Source organism: Berghia stephanieae, chromosome 2 (genome assembly GCF_034508935.2).
Source record: "Berghia stephanieae isolate SIO BIC M18660-M18661 chromosome 2, UCSD_Bste_1.3, whole genome shotgun sequence".
Taxonomy (NCBI): Eukaryota; Metazoa; Mollusca; class Gastropoda; order Nudibranchia; family Aeolidiidae; genus Berghia; species Berghia stephanieae.
The window spans coordinates 99,482,160-99,500,955 of record NC_088361.1 but is presented as its reverse complement, the minus strand read 5'-3'; the positions used below and the strand labels follow the sequence as shown (position 1 = coordinate 99,500,955).

General features: G+C 35.4%; 1 protein-coding gene across 1 annotated transcript; it reads left to right on the top strand.

The window, feature by feature from the left end:
• Positions 1-2,603: 2,603 nt before the first annotated feature.
• On the top strand, positions 2,604-18,577 carry LOC144966018 (uncharacterized). Its single transcript, XM_078901995.1, has 7 exons — positions 2,604-2,862; positions 6,525-6,627; positions 9,794-9,918; positions 11,180-11,258; positions 13,175-13,266; positions 14,397-14,523; positions 15,761-18,577. The coding sequence occupies exons 1-7, from the start codon at positions 2,720-2,722 to the stop codon at positions 15,818-15,820; spliced, it is 729 nt and encodes a 242-aa protein (XP_078758121.1). The 5' UTR covers positions 2,604-2,719; the 3' UTR covers positions 15,821-18,577.
• The last annotated feature ends 219 nt before the right edge of the window (positions 18,578-18,796 follow it).

The window sequence follows — 18,796 nt, the reverse complement described above, 5'->3', positions numbered from 1 at the left end:
TTAAAAAAAATCTTTTATTTAAAAAAATGAAAAGATAAGTTTATCCAACTGTAGTCGATTGTTTTGTTAATCAAAACCAATGAGTTTTTCAAGGGAGTCAGAATGCTTGTGGTGTTTGGCATTTGGGGTCTATTTGACTACTTGGGCAAGAAGAAATCTGGCTGTCTGGCAGCCTTGATTATGATCGTTCGTCGCATCACACACACATACACACACACACACACACACACACACACACACACACACACGCCATCAAACAGTTGTTGATGGTGAAGGGTTGAGACCCCCCCCCCCCCCCCCCCCCCCCTCCCACCACCATCATCCCGCTGTCACCTTAACATTTCATATTTATGTCGCGCCAAAAGTTGTCGGCCGCCCCCACCTCCCATAATTTGTCACTGGTCGTCATCGCCTCTTGTGTGTGCGGGAAAGGTCGTGCCTTTCATTTCATTATTTAAAAAATAAATGAACAAGAATGGTGTGTTTTTATTAGGTAGGTAGATAATAATAATATTTAGCAGGTTCCACACCCAGACACACACGGATTGCCCGGACACGATGATAACGATGCCGACGACAATGGATGACGATGATGATGATGATGATGATTATCGTGTTTCTGTTTAAAAAATGAAATACTTCAGCAGGTTCCACCCCCCCCCCAACATGGATAAACCGGACCCGAAGATGATGATTGTGGTTTTTCTGGCTGTTACGGCTGTGATGAGGATGATGATAATGATGATGATGATGACGATGGCGCAGATGGTGATTATTTGTTCGGTCGCTCAGTGGTACGGTGTCTCTTGTCAGAAAATCAAGCCTTGTCAATGGCCGGATGAGTGACAGTGATTGTTGAAAATTGTGATCCAGACGTTAAGTCCGTGTGTAAGGCACTTGACTCAGGTGTGAATGTATTCTTATCTTATAAGCAATGACGGGTATTGTAAAGAGCTTTAATATAAAAAGACTCCAAACAGCGATCGGTACCTACTGTACGAAATGGATGTATGGTCGATATGGCGTGCCGGAGGAATAAATTAAATTAAATATTGTGAAGTTCATTGAGCATGGTAAATCCTTGGAAATGCGCTTTGAACTAATACACCTGCTAGACAACTCCGATTCCAATATAAACGACTGATTAATATTCCCATATATAAACTATAGTTAGCTGAAAATCTTTCTTTGTCGGGACTCCAAAAGTATGGAACGAATTAGACAAAGAAATCAAAGGGTCTTTTAGGAGCACTGATTGATTTTAGATTGATTATTACATTGAAATGTGTTGATTATTATTTTATCCATTATTATTAGGGTGGTGGTGGTGGTGGTGGTGATGATGATGATCCCGCTGATATGATGGTGATGATAAATAAATTAAACATAATTCCCTTTATTCATCCCATAGGGGAGATTCGTCTTTCGGGTCTATTCTAAGGGAAGACTGGAATAACCCAAGCGATAGCCGCAGTGCAGCGCCGCAAATTTAGTTAGGGCAAGGTGACTTGCTCAAGACCACTCAGCGGCGGGTGATCGAACTCGGTACCTTTCGGGTGCCAACCAAAGACCGTACCGCTGCCCCTGATGATGATGATGATGATGATGATGATGATGATGATGATGATGATGATGATGATGATGATGGGAACTAACAAAGAATACACAGGCATCTAAAATTGAAACATTCCATATTCAAAGCTAATGTTTTACTTTAAAAAATTGAGCTTTACAATATCCACTAAATGTGATCAAAGCGCTTTGTAAAGGGGTCCCCGGTCAACAGCAACATTTAATATGTAGGACGGGACATGCCGCCTGTGAGGCGATATTACAATTTTTCAGACAAAGACAACGCTGTTAACGGCCAGGTACTCATTTTACACCTGAGTACGGTGAGAGAATGTGAGTAAAGAGCCTTGTCCAAAGACTCAACTATGCACCGAGCGCGAGGCTCGAACCCAGGACTTTCCGATCCCAAAGCGGGTGTCATACCACTAGACCATTATAATGCACTAGACCCATGGTCGACTAGAGTACTACCTATAGTTACGTCATGACTAGACCACATAGCCGCACTACTGTAGGAGTGTTCATTGATAGATGGATGCGTGTGTGTCATAGAAATAGCCTTAGTGTGTGTGTGTGTGTGTGTGTGTGTGTGTATGTGTGTGTGTGTGTGTGATAGTCAAACTTTAGTAGGTTTAATGAAGTCTTGTCACACACGCGTGATACACCTATACGAATTTCCCTGCCACTGCCACCCAGACACACTAACATCTGACAAGGAGTGAGGGCTGTGGAAGAACCACAGACTACCGTGTGCAAACATTGGCGATTGGTATCGGATGGCAAACTGTGATCGTTTGAATTTGAAATGATTCGAAACACTCGTTACCCCTCCGCTCGCTCGAATCCTGATCGTCTCAAGCTCGTCTCACGTGTCAAGATCGTCTCAAGCTCACAACCCGCCTGATCGTTTTACGATCGAGTGATCGTTTTACTAACTCGCTCTTCCGGCATTGAGATCGAGCACTGACTCGTGGCTTGGCGCTCGGTCGTCGATCGAGTAAAAGCGATCAAATAACCCAACACTAACATTGACATCTGACACACATCAGAGAGGGTAACGAGGATCCAAGTGTCCCCTTCCCTGACAGTGATTTTTTCGTGAATGAACTGTTGATCGCCTTTCTTGTCAAGTTACATTATTGCAATCATGGATGTCTTTGGACTTGGATTTGGAATTTTTATAATTATTTTTCATATTGTTAATGGAGAGGACTGTGTTTTCAAAAAACCATGTTCTTGCAATACAGATGACTATAAAATCGATCTCTCTCCTATAATGAAACATAGCAAGTAAGGTTTTTTTGTCTGCCTTTTTTTGTCATGTGACTTAAATTAGTTGGGAGTCTATCTTTTTTAGGTTATTTTTATTTATATATCTTTGTAAACGTATATTTCTATTTCAATCGTTCACACTTCTCTGCAACTTGAAGGTAAATTGAAGGGGTGGTTTGAGTTTGGGTCTTTTCTAAAAAATAAAAAAAAAATTACTTACCTATCTAGTCTATATTGGGCGGTTTTAATCATTCTTTATTGTCATTATAGGACAACATTTTTAGTGAAAAATATAAATTATCTTGTTAATATCCATTTTGCGACCTGATTTGGGGTTTGGCATAAAAAATATAACAATCTGGAGGCAAACGTTCCACAAAAAAATAATGAAGGAAAGACCTCTTTATTCTTTTCCCTCTTATCAATAAAGTAGCGTAGTGTGTCACCATAGAGATATTTTACAGCTTTAGCTTATGTAATTTTATTAGAACATTACAAAGCTTCGAATCAAAATGTTATTACAAAATTGATGTTAAAAATTTATAATTTGGATTAATTCAAAATACACATACCTTATCAAAAAATATATTACATTAGGCCTGTCTTTGTGATAACGGTTACAATTTTCAGACAATTTAATTGAATAGATTCTGAGAAACGTTTGACACAGTATACCATACCCTTAGAAAAATGACATATTGAGAAAATAGCAAAATAGCTTTCTGTTTTTCTTTTTTCTTACTACCTGTACCCTTTTCGACTGTGTTTTTCGGGCCTATAATATTTTGAGAAGTTGGACTTCAATAATATTGTTTCTAAGATAATGAAATATCGTTTTCCACCAAAATCTCAAAATCAATTTTTTGAAGGATGTTCCTAATAATCAGACCCAAACATCCCCTTAAAATGGCGAATCCAACATACCCCATTTTTTGCACAGGCACAGAGAAGTCGCCCAGAATTTTGATAACCTGAACCTTTCTCTGCTGGCTTCCACCCAGTCTCCTCTTAGTTAATGATGTGCGATTCCAGAAGGCATCAATTCCAGGCTGGGAATCATATTTTTGCTTAAAGTTAAAGGATATGATAATTAAATAGGGAGAACAAAGCTATATTGCGACTATGAGCAGATCCTATTCTAGTCCACAGACTACTTCAGCCTCTGAAAAGTGGAGGAAGAAAGTAATGAACCGTTAATTGATGTTAAAAGTCTCAGCCTGACACAATCCAGTGTCACATCTGGCGCTTGTCAAAAAACTCAATATAATCTATGCAGCACCATGGTACAAGGGCATCATTGTTATCATGCACATTAATTTAAAGCATCAAATAATACAAATTTGTTTCCAAGCATGATATCTCCAAGTTTATTTTAACAGATTTGGAACTCATTACCCAAACAGGCAAGTGGGAATTAATGAATGAATGAATAATATACATACGCAGGTCTCTCTAATCAGGAACTCCACAATCCAAATGATTCCACTATCCAGTCATGAGATATTTTTTTCTTTATTTGCACACCATAATCCGAAAATTCTTGTTTACATTTATTTTGGGAAAAAGCCATTACAATATAGAGGACTTATGACTCCTTAATCTGAACATCACACTGGCTGACACCATCTGTCTACCTACTCTACTAGTTAAATGCAATTGATAAACAGTTGAGAGTTATAATCCGATTTAAAGCACACCCAATTAAGGTTTTCTAGGAAATGTCAATGTGTGCTATAATCAACAGGCATTAATCATGTATGACTGACTGGTCACTTTTCACAATCCAATAGATAGCAATCCAATCCCTTTCACTTGAAAGCGATATCATTGGGCGTACAAAGGCTATTGTTTTCAATCATGATAAAGGTGAGTTTTTGATGGACCACTTATCATCATCAACCTATCTGTATCTGTATGGTTGGCACTGAAGAAACCAATGGTCTGGTTGTATTTCAGTGGTGTACTCATTGGGCGCAGGCCCATGTCAGTCGGGCCTTGAAATCGTTTAGGTGTGGTGCCATGATGACCAGTTCATCCAGCCCATTCCCCTCCGAGGTAGAGGCAAGAGAGGGTGTAAACAGCAATCCAAACACTGTTGACGACCAGGTACTCATTTTATACCTGAGTACTGGTAGAGAATATGAGTTAAGAACCTTTTGGATTTGGCAGGGGTTCAACAGTAAAATAAGAAGTTGTTACTAAAATGCTCATGATATGGTTTTATATGTGATCCTCTTCTTAAGATAGCTACCATTGTTACTTGCTTATCATTTGAAAGCCTCAGCTGTCCAGCCTTCAGGTCTATAGAGCAGGAGTTTATTACAGTTTCTGTAGCTTCAGACAGACATTGACAATTTCTTACTACCCTTTGGATAGGAAACTAGACTATTGCAAAGTACTTTCCATCAGATCAAACAGACCCAGCTACCCAATCACTGCTGGGTGGAGAGAGAGTCAGAAAAATTATCAGAGTTTATACAGGTTTCTATAGCAGTGAATAGTTAAAATTCTGAGAAGTGAGTGGAGCAGGCTCTTATGTTGATAATAATGGAGTAGAGACGTGTCAGAAGACAAAAGACAATAAAAAAATTTGTGGTGATGGGGAGTTGCCACATTAGGGATACTCTACAATTGACACTTTCACCCAATTCCCCATCTCTGCAAAAGTTTTTTTTTCTGTATTGTTTTCTGTCACTTCTCTGTACACTTCATATCTTGTTACTGTCATAATTGTTTGCTACCCTTTTGATAGAATGCTATCATATCACAAAGTACTTCACCAGCTGTAACATATCCCGCGACCCATTTACTGCTGAGGAGTTATGATCATCATCAAAATGAGGCAGCTTACACAGCAGTATGGCCTTTGCTTTGTACCCAGATTCTCTCACTTCACTGTGTGATATTGAGCAAGTCGCCTCATCTCAGCTCACCTTGCAGTTTGTTACACTGCGGTTGATGCCTGGATTATTACAGTCATCGCTGAGAATAGATTCTAAAGAAAAAAAATTTCCGTGGGGTTGGGTAATGGGAATTTAATATGTTTTTAATCATAATTTATCATCATCACATGACAACCACCACTATCACCACCACCGCCACTGTTGTTGACCTGATCAGTGTCAACATCCTCTCTTTTACTTTTACCATCTCCTCTCCTGTCAACAAATCTACAACATCATTATTACAACAGATTTAGAAACCAGGGAACAGGCACCGATGTAAGATAAAGTTCTGAACAAGTGTGTATGAAAGGTGCCAGACAAAGCAAGAAAGAAAACCATCCCAAAAAATCAATCTACCTCGACTGGGGAACGAACCTCAGATCTTCTGATTACTGGTCAGATGTGCTACCATGGTACCGTTCATACTCAATTGTTCAGATATTTATATTACTATGGACCATTATTATCACCATCACATCAGCACCACCACCTCATCTTCACTACCATTTCTACTATCACCCAGACAACATCACCACAACCATCATAACAACCAACTTCACCATATTACTTTATTGTTTTGGCATCAATGTAGTGAAAACAGTAGCGAGCTTTTGTGATAAATCTAAAAGAGGTAAGTTATATTTATAGATGATTGACATTGTCTGCTCAACACAAAGTAAGCCTTGAATGCCTTACCATGCAAATTTAATTAAAATTTTTTTTTTTTCCCCCCAGAAAGCCACTTTTCGTAACATACCTTGGTGCTCAATATTACTTGGATCCATGTGGTAAAGCTCTCACCGTAGAGAAATGTAAAAAACTTGGGCCCGAAGCATCTGTAAGTGTAGAGATGCCTCTAACTCTTTTTAATGTTCTTATTTAGATTTTATCTATGTCAGGGTAAACCATTTTTTAGGGTATTTTCATCCCAGTACTGAACAAAGTTTAAGGTTTATTTAAACAAGAATAGACGTTTTAATTAGAATAAAGATGATGGGTCCATTTATTATTATTTTTGATTCTTCAAAATAACGTTAGGAAACTTGTTAAAATTTCACAACACCAGGAACAGAGTTTTAATTACTAAATAATTAATTTTAATTAAATTCTGTAAAAAAAAAAAGATAATTTCAAAATGGAGAAATTAATCATGTAGTTCTGAGCACAATGCACATGAAAGATTAGCCTGTGTCAAAAGGACAGTTGTGGGAGGGGAGGGGACGAAGGTTTTGAAAATGTGGATATGACATGGCACTGCAACCCGGGCAACCCATGCTATGCCATATTTTTGTCATTATTTTTACTATCTTTGGGAAAGTTTATTGGTTATTCTTGTTCAGTTAGACTTCATGAATGATTCCTATTTATTTAGTTAAAATGTTAACTATAAATATCTGTTCAGGAATGCCTAAGCAAAAACATTTCATAGCGTTGCATGACAGGCTGACAAGTTACGTCCTCCAGAACCACAAGACCAATAAAGCAGTAGCTGATCTAGGTTTCTGCATTGTTTAGGATGCTAGTTGTGGCAATATTGAGTAATATGAACCTTTGTTCAGATAAACTCTAAAATTAATACAAACTGTTAGGTGCTTTTCCATGGCTTTCACTATGAACAAAGCACCTCTATATTTATCTCTTCAGCAAGCCATATGGAACCAGCTCTCTTATTTCATAAGTTCAAGCCACTATTTAGGCCCTTTTTAAATCCAAAACCCGGATCAAGTACAGTGCAACATCTGGATAACGACATTGCCCCAGACCAGAAAATTTTGTCGTTATCCAGGGGTGTTGTCATGGGTGCCAGCAGGAAGAAGTGCTGAAACCTGAAACTAAAATCTCGACACTTTGCCAAACCTGAAAATGTTCCTACTGAAAATGCGGCCTAAACTTTACTATTATTTCATCACCGTTTTTATACCATCGTAGACGTGCGCAAAGACCTACGTTTTGAAAGGTCAAGGCTGTATGTAAACACAGGGTTGGACAGGCCGAGGCCTTGACCAAAGAGAGTTCCAGCTTCACGACTCTACCTCCATACACTGAAAAGGTCGCTGAATCATGTTTTCGAATTTTTACAGATGCTATTAGGTTATTTTACTCAAAACACCGAAACCGGGGGTATTTGACTTTGAGATATCGCGAAACCGGAATTCCGGCATGAACCAGAAAACTGGCACCCATGGGTGTGGCTATACCAGAGTTTTTCAAGTTGGCGGTAAAAGGGTGTGTAGTGAGACCTGTGGATATAACAATTTGATGCACAGACCAGTGGCTGTGATAAGACATGTCCCAACCACATCAGAATATGTATTTTTTCTGTTGTCCAAGGGTTTACCAGCTACACTTTCACTCTCTGGTGTGTATTTTCATTGTTTTTTTCCTAAACAGTGCTCAGCAGAGTCGTCGCAGGCTACAAGGCCGTGCTGCTGTTTAATTCTATTGAGCCAACCATTGCTCACTTAAAAATCTGCCACTCTAAGCTTGTTCGCAATAAGTTTTGCCTACTTGCAGATGATAGAGCCAGATATTGGTACAATGGAGGCTGTGCCAAAAGCTTGTTTTCCAACATTAAGTCATTTTGAAAAATGTATGAAGTATTTTGGGGTTTTTATTACTTATTACTATTACAGGCCTGTAAATCTTCCGTCTATTGTCGGATTTCCGACAGTACGATTTTGCTCTATAAGTGTTAAAAAATATAAATAAAAGATAATAGTAAAAATAAAATTCGTAACCCCAAAGAACAGAACCAATAAAAAAGAAAATAAAAGACTTATTTCTTTCCTCGAAAAAATTAGATTTTATTCCGTTTCAAATGCCGACTTAAAAAAACAAAACAAAAAAACTTTTTATTTGTCGCATCAAAGACAAAACCTGCCGTTTATCAGTTAGCTATAATATTATCATGCCACCTACACGCTCCACTAGATGTTTATGTATTCACTGCTTGGCTACTGTGCCACAGCCAGCGAGAGAGAGGTCGCGAATGACGCGCGAGTCGTCTTCACACACACACACACACACACACACACACACACACCTTGTCAGTAAATAACGCACACACAGAAGTGTGTCGAACCGGACCGGAAGGTTTCTCTCTATTTTGCTACCGACACACACGCATATCTCCGGTTCTTATTTCTCAGTCTCTATATTTCTTTGGTTCCGTCCCGATGTGAGACGAAAAAAAAATAATGCGAAATAATTATTTTTCTTCGAAATATATATTCTTCTTCGAAAGCTCTCACACCACCGCACAACCTCCTCTTCTTCTTCTTCATCGTCATCTTCTTCTTCTTCTTCTATAAGAATTAATCCAAATAAACGAAAGAATCAGCGTAAACATTTAACACAAACAGGAGCGAAGATACGCAGCTTCCCGTGTTGAGCACTAGACGTCTAGATACACATCCTTCAAAAGGGTAGGAATTGTTCTCTTCCTTTCATTTTACAACTAACTCAGACCTGGGACCTCAAATAATTGGGATTTTTTTTTTTTTGATACCATAAAATAAGGACCTCATTATAAATAAGTAGGGGAAAGTGACATGATTTGACTAGTCAATTGACGTGTCATATCTGTGTTGTGTCCATATTTTTGTCCTGTTGTGTCTATTTTCGCGTGTTCAAAAAGTTCCGACAATCTTTTCACCAACCATTTACATGCCTGTACTATATTATATATTTTTAAAAATCAGGACCAGAGGTCAATGTTGCTATCGAGGGGTTTTCGTTATCCAGAGGTTGCACTATAGGTATTTATGTAAGATGTCTTACACAATGATATAGTTGAGGCTAAAAAAAATCTGATTTTCTCTCTTTTTCTCCTACCTAGTCCACGATTATGCTTAACACTCATAGTAACTCTATTAAGACCGAAGTTAGACACAATAGTGATAGCTCATCAATCAACTGTACAATTTGTGACAATAATCTGATTTATTTTTTTTGTGTGTGTGTGTGTGTGTTTGTTTTTATCTTCAAATTTACCTCTTTTACAGGGATGTCAGCTACAAGGTAGTTATGCATACGGGATTGCCAAAACTACGGGCTATACTGCCTCTGGAGACCCTAAAGCGGGAACTGTAACATTTACATATTCTTATGGAGAAGCGAGTAACATGAGGTTAGGAAAAACCAAATCCTTATCACATTATCAATCTCTCTTGAAAGCAACAAATTCTATTTCTATATTATGATACATCTCTTACCCTTGTAAGCAAAGACACAATCAATTACTTCTATCCATCTCTATCTACAGTTAAGTTGTTTTTCTTTCTTCAAAACATAAGAAATCATGATATCAATTCACATTTTCTAGGTAACCCCTTTTGAGAAATTCAGTGTACAGTCAAATTCAACTGTTTTAATGTTTAAATAATCCAAGTTGATTTCTTTATTTTAAAAAAATATTAAATTTAGACTTTCTCTTTTCACCTCCTCGCTAATCTTATCTGTTATAATTGTCTGTTCATGCTTCCTTACAAAGGAGCAACTATTTCCTGCCCCATCAATGTTTTTGTTTATTCATCTTAACGCCACTACCACATTATCTCATTCGTCTGTAGTGTTTCATTCATCTTGTTTTGTTGATAAAGGGGAAACCCAAAACATCCATTTTATCTGTTTTCGTATATATTATATTGAAGCTTATATTCAATTTCACATTGTTTTATAATTCTCCGAGCTTTGAGTAGCAATATTTACATTACCAAGTTAAAAATAAAACAACTTAAATGTATATTCGACTAGTTTTAATAAAATATATGATAACTGACGTAATTTTCAAAAGTATATGCACTGTATGTTGATTGAAGAACTGAAGGCTCAAACTATAAGATACTAGTTAAAAAGGCATCCATGTCAATAGCTTGACAGGCATAGCAACAGAGGTCACAGAGGAACCATCAATTATTATTATTATTATTTATTTTTTCAAAAGAAAAGAATTGAAGGGTATGCACCAAAAGTGCTGTTAAAAACGTTAAACTTTTAGGTTTATTATAAATCTTTTTGATCATGTTGCTTTATTTCTGTATTGTGTATCTATGGTATGCATTTTAGTGAAATACTCACCAACTATGCTCACCAGATCAATTTTACCAACACACAGAGCCTAACCTATAATGTTTATAGTCTGATTGAGAGAATTTAGTGAGCTTATCACTGGTGGTCAAAGAATGATAACAAAATGTTGAATGACGCCAACTCCATTCATTCCATTGTCAATGTGTATGATTGTTTTATTGAAAACACTTTACAAATTTATTTTGTTAAAATAGCCATCAAAATTTACATTCACTTAATCAAAATGCAAATAATATCATCTTGATGTAAAATTGTATTTATCCAACTTTCCTGACAAGTATTTTTCTTTTGTCCAACAGAACAACGAAATTGAAAGTAAAATGCTCAAGTCATGAAAGAAAGCTGACTTGTAGTGGAGAGCATCCAACTATGACTTATGTAAGTTTCCTTTTCAAAGGCCTCATCACCATGCTGTTTAAATGATCTCAGCTCATCTTAATTTAAAATTCACCAGAGGAGATTATATATACTAATAGTGATAACTAGATATGTTATCAGGTAATCTTTATATACTTAACCCTCCACAAGTGTTCGATTTTGCTCTACAATTACTCATTGCTTTACTGTTTTCACCAAAATACCTATGATAGAATGCAAACTCTGTTGCTGCTCTCTTGGGTAAAAATGAAATAAAAAATTTTGGTAGCTTTTTTCTTCAAAAACATCACAAAAATATGTCCGTTAACTCCCTTTTTCTACAAAAAGAAAATGTACCAACAAAACTAATAACTACATCAAATAACAAACCTTGGATAAATACAGAAACCAAACGCATCTTGAGGAAGAAGAAAAAATTTGTTCAAAGGAGCAAAATTGTCTCCATCTGAGACTGTCCTTAAGAAATATCGAGATATTAAACGATCTGTGAGAAACCAGTGTCAAACAGCTGATACAGAGTACATCAATAAAATTATTAACCCAGACAAGGGAAGAAGTAAACAACTCTGGTCGTACATCAATAGTTAATAAAAAGAAAACATGGGAATAGCTCCACTGAGAGTAAAAAATCAAAAGCTGATACAAGAGCCAGTAAGAAAGGCAAATATCTTGAATGAACAATTTTCATTGGTATTCTCCAAACCATGTAGCAAAGTCGAAACTCATTGCAAAGCAAAGTAGACCCAGTGGAGCAAATCACTGTATCTAAGAAAGGTGTCTTGTGTTTTCATGCGTATGAGAAACCTCAATGAAAATAAGGCCTCTGGACCAGATGGTATATCAGCTAAATTCTTAAAAACGTTCTGTAACGAACTGGCACCCATCTATATATTCCTCTACCAAGTCTCCTTGGACCAAGGTCAAGTTCCCAAAGACTGGAAAGATGCCCACATTACACCGATATTCAACAAAATGTTCGCCAACTGAAAGGAAGCTCTGCATCACTTCTATCATAACTATCAAGATAGAACATGTGTGTTCTTGATAAGTTATTTCAATAATCAAGGCTGTTTGCGGAATTAGTTAACTGGAATGCCACTTAATTAGAACAATGAAATTGTAATGTTGCAGGTCCAATTAAATAGCTCAGTATTCTTCTTCTTCTTCTTGTTCTTGTTGTTGTTGTTGTTGTTGTTGTTGTTGTTCTTCTTCTTCTTCTTCTTCTTCTTCTTCTTCTTCTTCTTCTTCTTCTTCTTCTTCTTCTTCTTCTTCTTCTTCTTCTTCTTCTTCTTCTTCTTCTTCTTAATTAGAACAATGAAATTGTAATGTTGCAGGTCCAATTAAATAGCTCAGTATTCTTGTTCTTGTTCTTGTTGTTGTTGTTGTTGTTGTTGTTGTTCTTCTTCTTCTTCTTCTTCTTCTTCTTCTTCTTCTTCTTCTTCTTCTTCTTCTTCTTCTTCTTCTTCTTCTTCTTCTTCTTCTTCTTCTTCTTCTTCTTCTTCTTCTTCTTCTTCTTCTTATTATTATTATTATTATTATTATTATTATTACTATTATTATTATTACTATTATTATTATTATTATTATTATTATTATTATTATTATTATTATTATTATTATTATTATTATTATTATTATTATTATTATTATTATTATTATTATTATTGTCTTGATTACCATGGGTACTGATCTTGGAGGATTACTTTACAGCAATCCAAAATCCGCTACACAACTTGTTAGTGATGTTGGATTTTTATTATTAATGTGTAATATTACCTATAAAGATCAATAATACTGTTTGAAATTAGATATTCACACGATACAGTTTCCTTCTTTAAAAAAAAAGCATTTGAAGAAGACACTCTTAAGTAATTAATGCACATTCTCATTTTGTCAAATTTCGTTTATTGTTCCAGAACTTTGAGCTAGAAACAAAATATGCCTGCAAACACGCCCCTTCTTCTGGTGACTCGGGGGGCCTCAGTACAGGTTCTATTTTAGTGATACTGTAAGTGCTTCCTTCCAAGATTTTTTTTTTTAGTTTATTTTTTCATTTAAAAGTTAAAGGAAAATTACGTCCCTCCACCGTCATCTTCAAGGCATTCATAAGGGATGTAGATAATACATGAAATAAACAGGATCTCAGAACAGGAATCGCCATGTGCATTGGAGAGATTGATAATTTTGCTCAAGGACATTCCTCCTCAGCAAAATGTCTGAAATTGGGCTTGAATCAATACGAAATGACAGTTTTGAAACCAATCTTTCAGAATGTAGATTACATAGAGCAAGAGCGCAGTCAAGCCACATAGCCACGAGAAACTGTATCATTTTCCTTTGAAAATTTATGGCATATTAGAAGATAGTTATTTCCTTCTACTAAGTTTAGCTCAAGATGAGTCATTATTGGAGTGAAATTTACAGATATAGGTATTGAATCTGAGTTACACAATGCAATGCTTTTATCCACTATACCTTGTAATAATGATATTTTCCAGTATATTTTATTTTGAAATATGAATGGGCTTTGATGCTTGAAAAATACAAGCAGTATGAATTTGGGGAATATTTCTGTTTTTATTTTTAAAAAGTATTGGTACAATCGTTGTCTGATTATTAGTGTTTAATCCAACTTAGTGCTAATTCTTGTGAAGGAAAAAATTAAATTTGGTGTTCAATTAAAAAACAAAACAAAATTAAGCTTTTATATAGTGCAATATCCAATAAACACGCTCAAAGCGCTTTACAAGGAGTCCCTGGCCAACAGCAACACTTAACATTTAGGACGGGATATGATGCCTGTTAGGTGATACTACATTTTTTTTGGACAGAGACAATGTGTTAATGGCCAGGCACTCATTTTACACCTGGGTATGTTGAGAGAATGTGAGAAAGAGCCTTTTCCAAGGACTCAACTATGCAATGAGTGAGGCTTGAACATAGGACCTTCTGATCTGAAAGTGAGTGTCATGCCACTAGACTACATGCCGAACATTTAATTAAGAATGGGAATGCACAAGCAAATGTTATTATATTGATGAAACATTTACTGTTTTAGTACTTGAATTGTTCTTAAGGAAAATAATCATTTTCTTTTCAACACCAACTTGTCGCTAATTAAATATTTCATATTTTCAGATTCTTTGTCCTCCTATTTGTTTATATCATTGTGGGGATCCTGTTCTTGAAATACTACCGGAAAGAGGAAGGTGTGAATCTAATTCCAAATCGTGAATTCTGGAAGGAAATCCCTTTTTTGGTCAAGGTAAGGAATAACGGGTTTTCTTTCTCCTTGAAATGGGGTCTGGATAGCCCAGTTGGGAGAGCTCTCACTACATACACAAAGGGGGTAGTATTAATCCCAAGTGCAGCTTGTGCTTGGATGGGACTTCTAGTTAATGTCAAAATAGGCACATTGGTGGATTGCTTCTGGAATCTGCTGTTCCCTTTTTGAAACAGCCCCCTTTGTCTTACTTTTCCTTTGGTGCGTTTAACATCAGATCTGCAACTTTTCCCACATCTTCCTTTCACTTTTTAACTGGCGCTGAAATGGCCCAGAAGTTTCCAAGGGCGGTAAAACCCCTAAAATGAAGAGGGTGTGTTATATACCAATTTTGGGCTCATCTGCTTTGTGAATTAACAGGGAAACGTTGTCATATTATATTATTTTAATGCTTCATTGGCAATTAGTAATGCTATTATGTGTAAGTTCTCTGACAGACTATGGGTGATGATAAATCATTTGATAAACCTAAAATGGGAGATAACATGGAACTATAAATGTTTAGAATGTATAGATATTGACCGTTTGGGTTATAGCCCATGGCAAAATGTCATTCCCTGTAAAACAATTCAGGGCAACATAAAACTTTTCCATTGAGGATGCACAACGATGTATTTTTTCATTTAGTCCGGAACAGCAACAAAAATACAGAATAATGATATAATCTTTGGGGCATGATCTATTTTTATTTAATGTTCAACATTTCATTTTAAGAATACATTGCTAATAAACTACAATAAGTGTTACGGTGGAACTTATGTTAACATCTTTTTGGCAGATAAATCAATTATCATAAAGTTTACCCTGGTAGTGACTATCATTCACTTTTTCAATACCTGCCTACCAGAATAAATAATGGAATAAGGTGATAAAAAAAACCCATTGTAGTTAACTAACATCAAAAAATAATTTTAAAAGCTAATATGGAGGGAATTGAATTTAGCTCTGCTATATTAATGTACTTTTCAAGCAAAAAACAAAAACCAAGCAACTTAAGCAATCAAATATTATTCCATAATATCTGTTTCTCTTACCATCATGACAAGACAGTTAAAACCTTCTATTTAGGCACTGTCTCCATTTTGCTGCTTTTATTTGTTAGAGTTTTTATACAGATGACCTAAAATACTTTATCATATTTTTTGGTCACTGAATGCTCCCTCCTCCTTCCATACAGGAAAAAAAATATAATCAATTTTATTTATGAATTCTCCCATAGGATGGCGTTGTCTTTACAGTCAGCAAAGTGAGAGGCAACTCAACTTATGAGAAGATATAAGATCTGATGCAACAAATACTTTTCTGGGTATTGATTTATTACGTAAAGTAATCGGTGAAAAGAGGTATGGATAATATTTTAGTCAGAGATTGAAAAACCATCAGACAAGAGTGATTGCTAGATCAACGTTTTAGTGTCAAGTGAAGAGCTAGATTTTTTTGGTGACATCTGCATTTCTGATTACACAAGCTTCTTCTTCATCAATAATACCAACTATTGCACTCAACCCAACTGTAAAGTTCACTTTAAAAAATAAAACCTGTTTAACGGCCCTCAACTTTGCCTTGTGAGCTGGGAAGGTCAATCATACTTGCTGTCAGGCATATTTTAGGAAAGAGGAGAAATCAATCTGCATCAGGTTTGCTAAGAGAACTCCACTTGCATGATGTGCTTAAATTCTACTTCCCAGTCAAAAATCTGAGATAAAAGTCTGATAATCACATTTTTGTGAAGCCAAAAATGACTCGCAAAATTGGCGAGCATGCGTTTGAATATTCGGCACCCCTTATGTGGTACTCCCTTCCAAGATTTATCAGAGACAGTAATGATGCAGAATTCTTTAAAAACATCTTAAAACGTTTCTTTTTAATATGTGTAGAATTATATTGCATTGTTTCATACTGCATGTTTGAGTGGTTGTATGTTTGAGTGAAAGTTGTCACGTTACTGTTAAGCGCTTTGAGCTTGTTGAGATATGACTTAAGGCGCTATATAAAAATCATATTTTATTATTATTATTATTATTATTATTATTATTATTATTATTATTATTATTATTATTATTATTATTATTATTATTATTATTATTATTATTATTATTATTACTTAATCCATTACCCTCTTTTAGTCTTTAGTCCCTATTAATGTAGCATCCTATCTTTGTCCTGCAATGATTAGCCTAGGCCATGGTTGGGATTCTTCGTTAAGGAGGAAACAGAAGTATATGCCTGTGATAAGGATTTCTATTTTATGTAATTTATCAATATTTGGATATCATTTGACTGTATTCCCGCCAGAGCTTGTAAGATATATACTTTTTCAAACAAACATTCTTCATCGCCATAATTGTTTATTTGTTCTAAGCTCAAAACTGGGTCCTCTTCTAAAATCTTTTTACATTTCACCAAAGGTATGTTGGTTTTTTAATTTATTTATTTTTTTCTATGAATTTACACAGATACGGTATTCAAAATTCTGCTCAACTGTGGATGGTTGTTTTATTTTCAGAAAACAAATGTAAAATAAAGATATCAAACTAAAATTATGAGAATTGGTAAGATAATTGAAACCAAAAATTGTTTGTTAGTTAAAACAATAATTTTAAGGAGTATAAACAGTTATATCTTTACTTTTTTAAAAAACTTAAATAGTTTATTATTGATTTTTGGCTCTCTTTAATGTGCACAAAATTTAGTGATTAGAGGCTTTTGTTGCCATTCTGAAATTGTTGTTTTATTGATCTGTTCTTTTGAAGAAAAACAAACAGGGACCAAGTTTTTTTAAAAACAAATAATGGGTTTCCAATATACAATGAAGACGATTGTTGTCAAAATAAAAAGCACATTTTTCATTATTAATATTTTATATGAATTTAATCTGACCGATGATATATACTGTGTAAATATGACATTTAATTTTATATGATATTCAATATTCCTATATCAAACTGAATCCGCCTTATTGGCATTTATCCCAACGTTGATAATTTCCTTTATAGTATTCACATTTTATACGAGTAGGAGGGAGATTTGTGGGGCTATTGTCTTTACTAACCCATTGTATCTTTTGTCACTTCCTGTATGGTTTATAATCCCATCAATGAGATGTCTTTTGGCTGTGTTTTGACTTGACTTGAACTTTTATACAGCGCAATATCCACTAAACGTGCTTTACAAGGGGTCCCTGGCCAACGGCAACTCTAAACATGTGGAATGAGACATGACGCCTTTTAGGCGATATTACAATTTTTCAGACAGAGGCAACGCTGTTAACAACCAGGTACTCATTTTACACCTGAGTACAGTGAGAGAATATGAGTAAAGAGCCTTTTCCAAGGACTCAACTATGCACCGAGCGAGGCTCGAACACAGGACCTTCCGATCCGAAAGTGAGTGTCATACCACATGGCCTAGTTCTGATTGTCCTGTGAGATTGCTTTTTTTTTCTATTGTTCTTTTTATAAATCGATGAAAGATTTTTTTCTTCTTGGAAATACCTTTATCTATAAGTTTGTAATGGCAATACCTTTATGTGAGTGTGGAACTGATCTGGGAAATACCTTTTGTAAGACTCTGGATTGCCTTAGGATAAACGCATAGGCACATGTCTACCTCTTTGTCTTAATTTTTCCTTAGTGATCGTGATTGAAGTCGAGTTTAGGCATTAGTGAACTTGAAATCGTATTGTTATGTTTGTTTAATACATTCCTCCTATTCCTCTTCACTGACATCACCTTAGAGTCTTGCAAGTCCAGTTCAACTGGAATAAAACTAGACATGTTTTATACAGAAACAGATATGAGTATTCTACTTCTTTTTACACATTTATAAGTGCCATGCATAAAGCCTAGAACTCTTCTTGTGATGTAAATTTTTGGGTATACAGTTTTCCACTGCTTATGTAATGCTTATGGGTCCTGGAAAATATGTTTTTATGTATGTTGACATCACTGAAAATGTTGTTCTTTCACAAAGGTAATTTTAAGTATTATGTCACGACATCTAAATTTAAATTTAAATATTATGCAAAAACATTGTCCACAATCCAATTACATCATATATTTATATATATATATATATATATATATATATATATATATATATATATATATATATATATATATATATATGTATGTTCAATTATAAATATCAGCACATTTTACGTACTGTCATATCAACAGTTATTTCTACGGGTATAGGAGTTTTCATCTTAAGCTAGGTTAAATGTTCTTTACAATGCTTTTGAACACAACTTTAA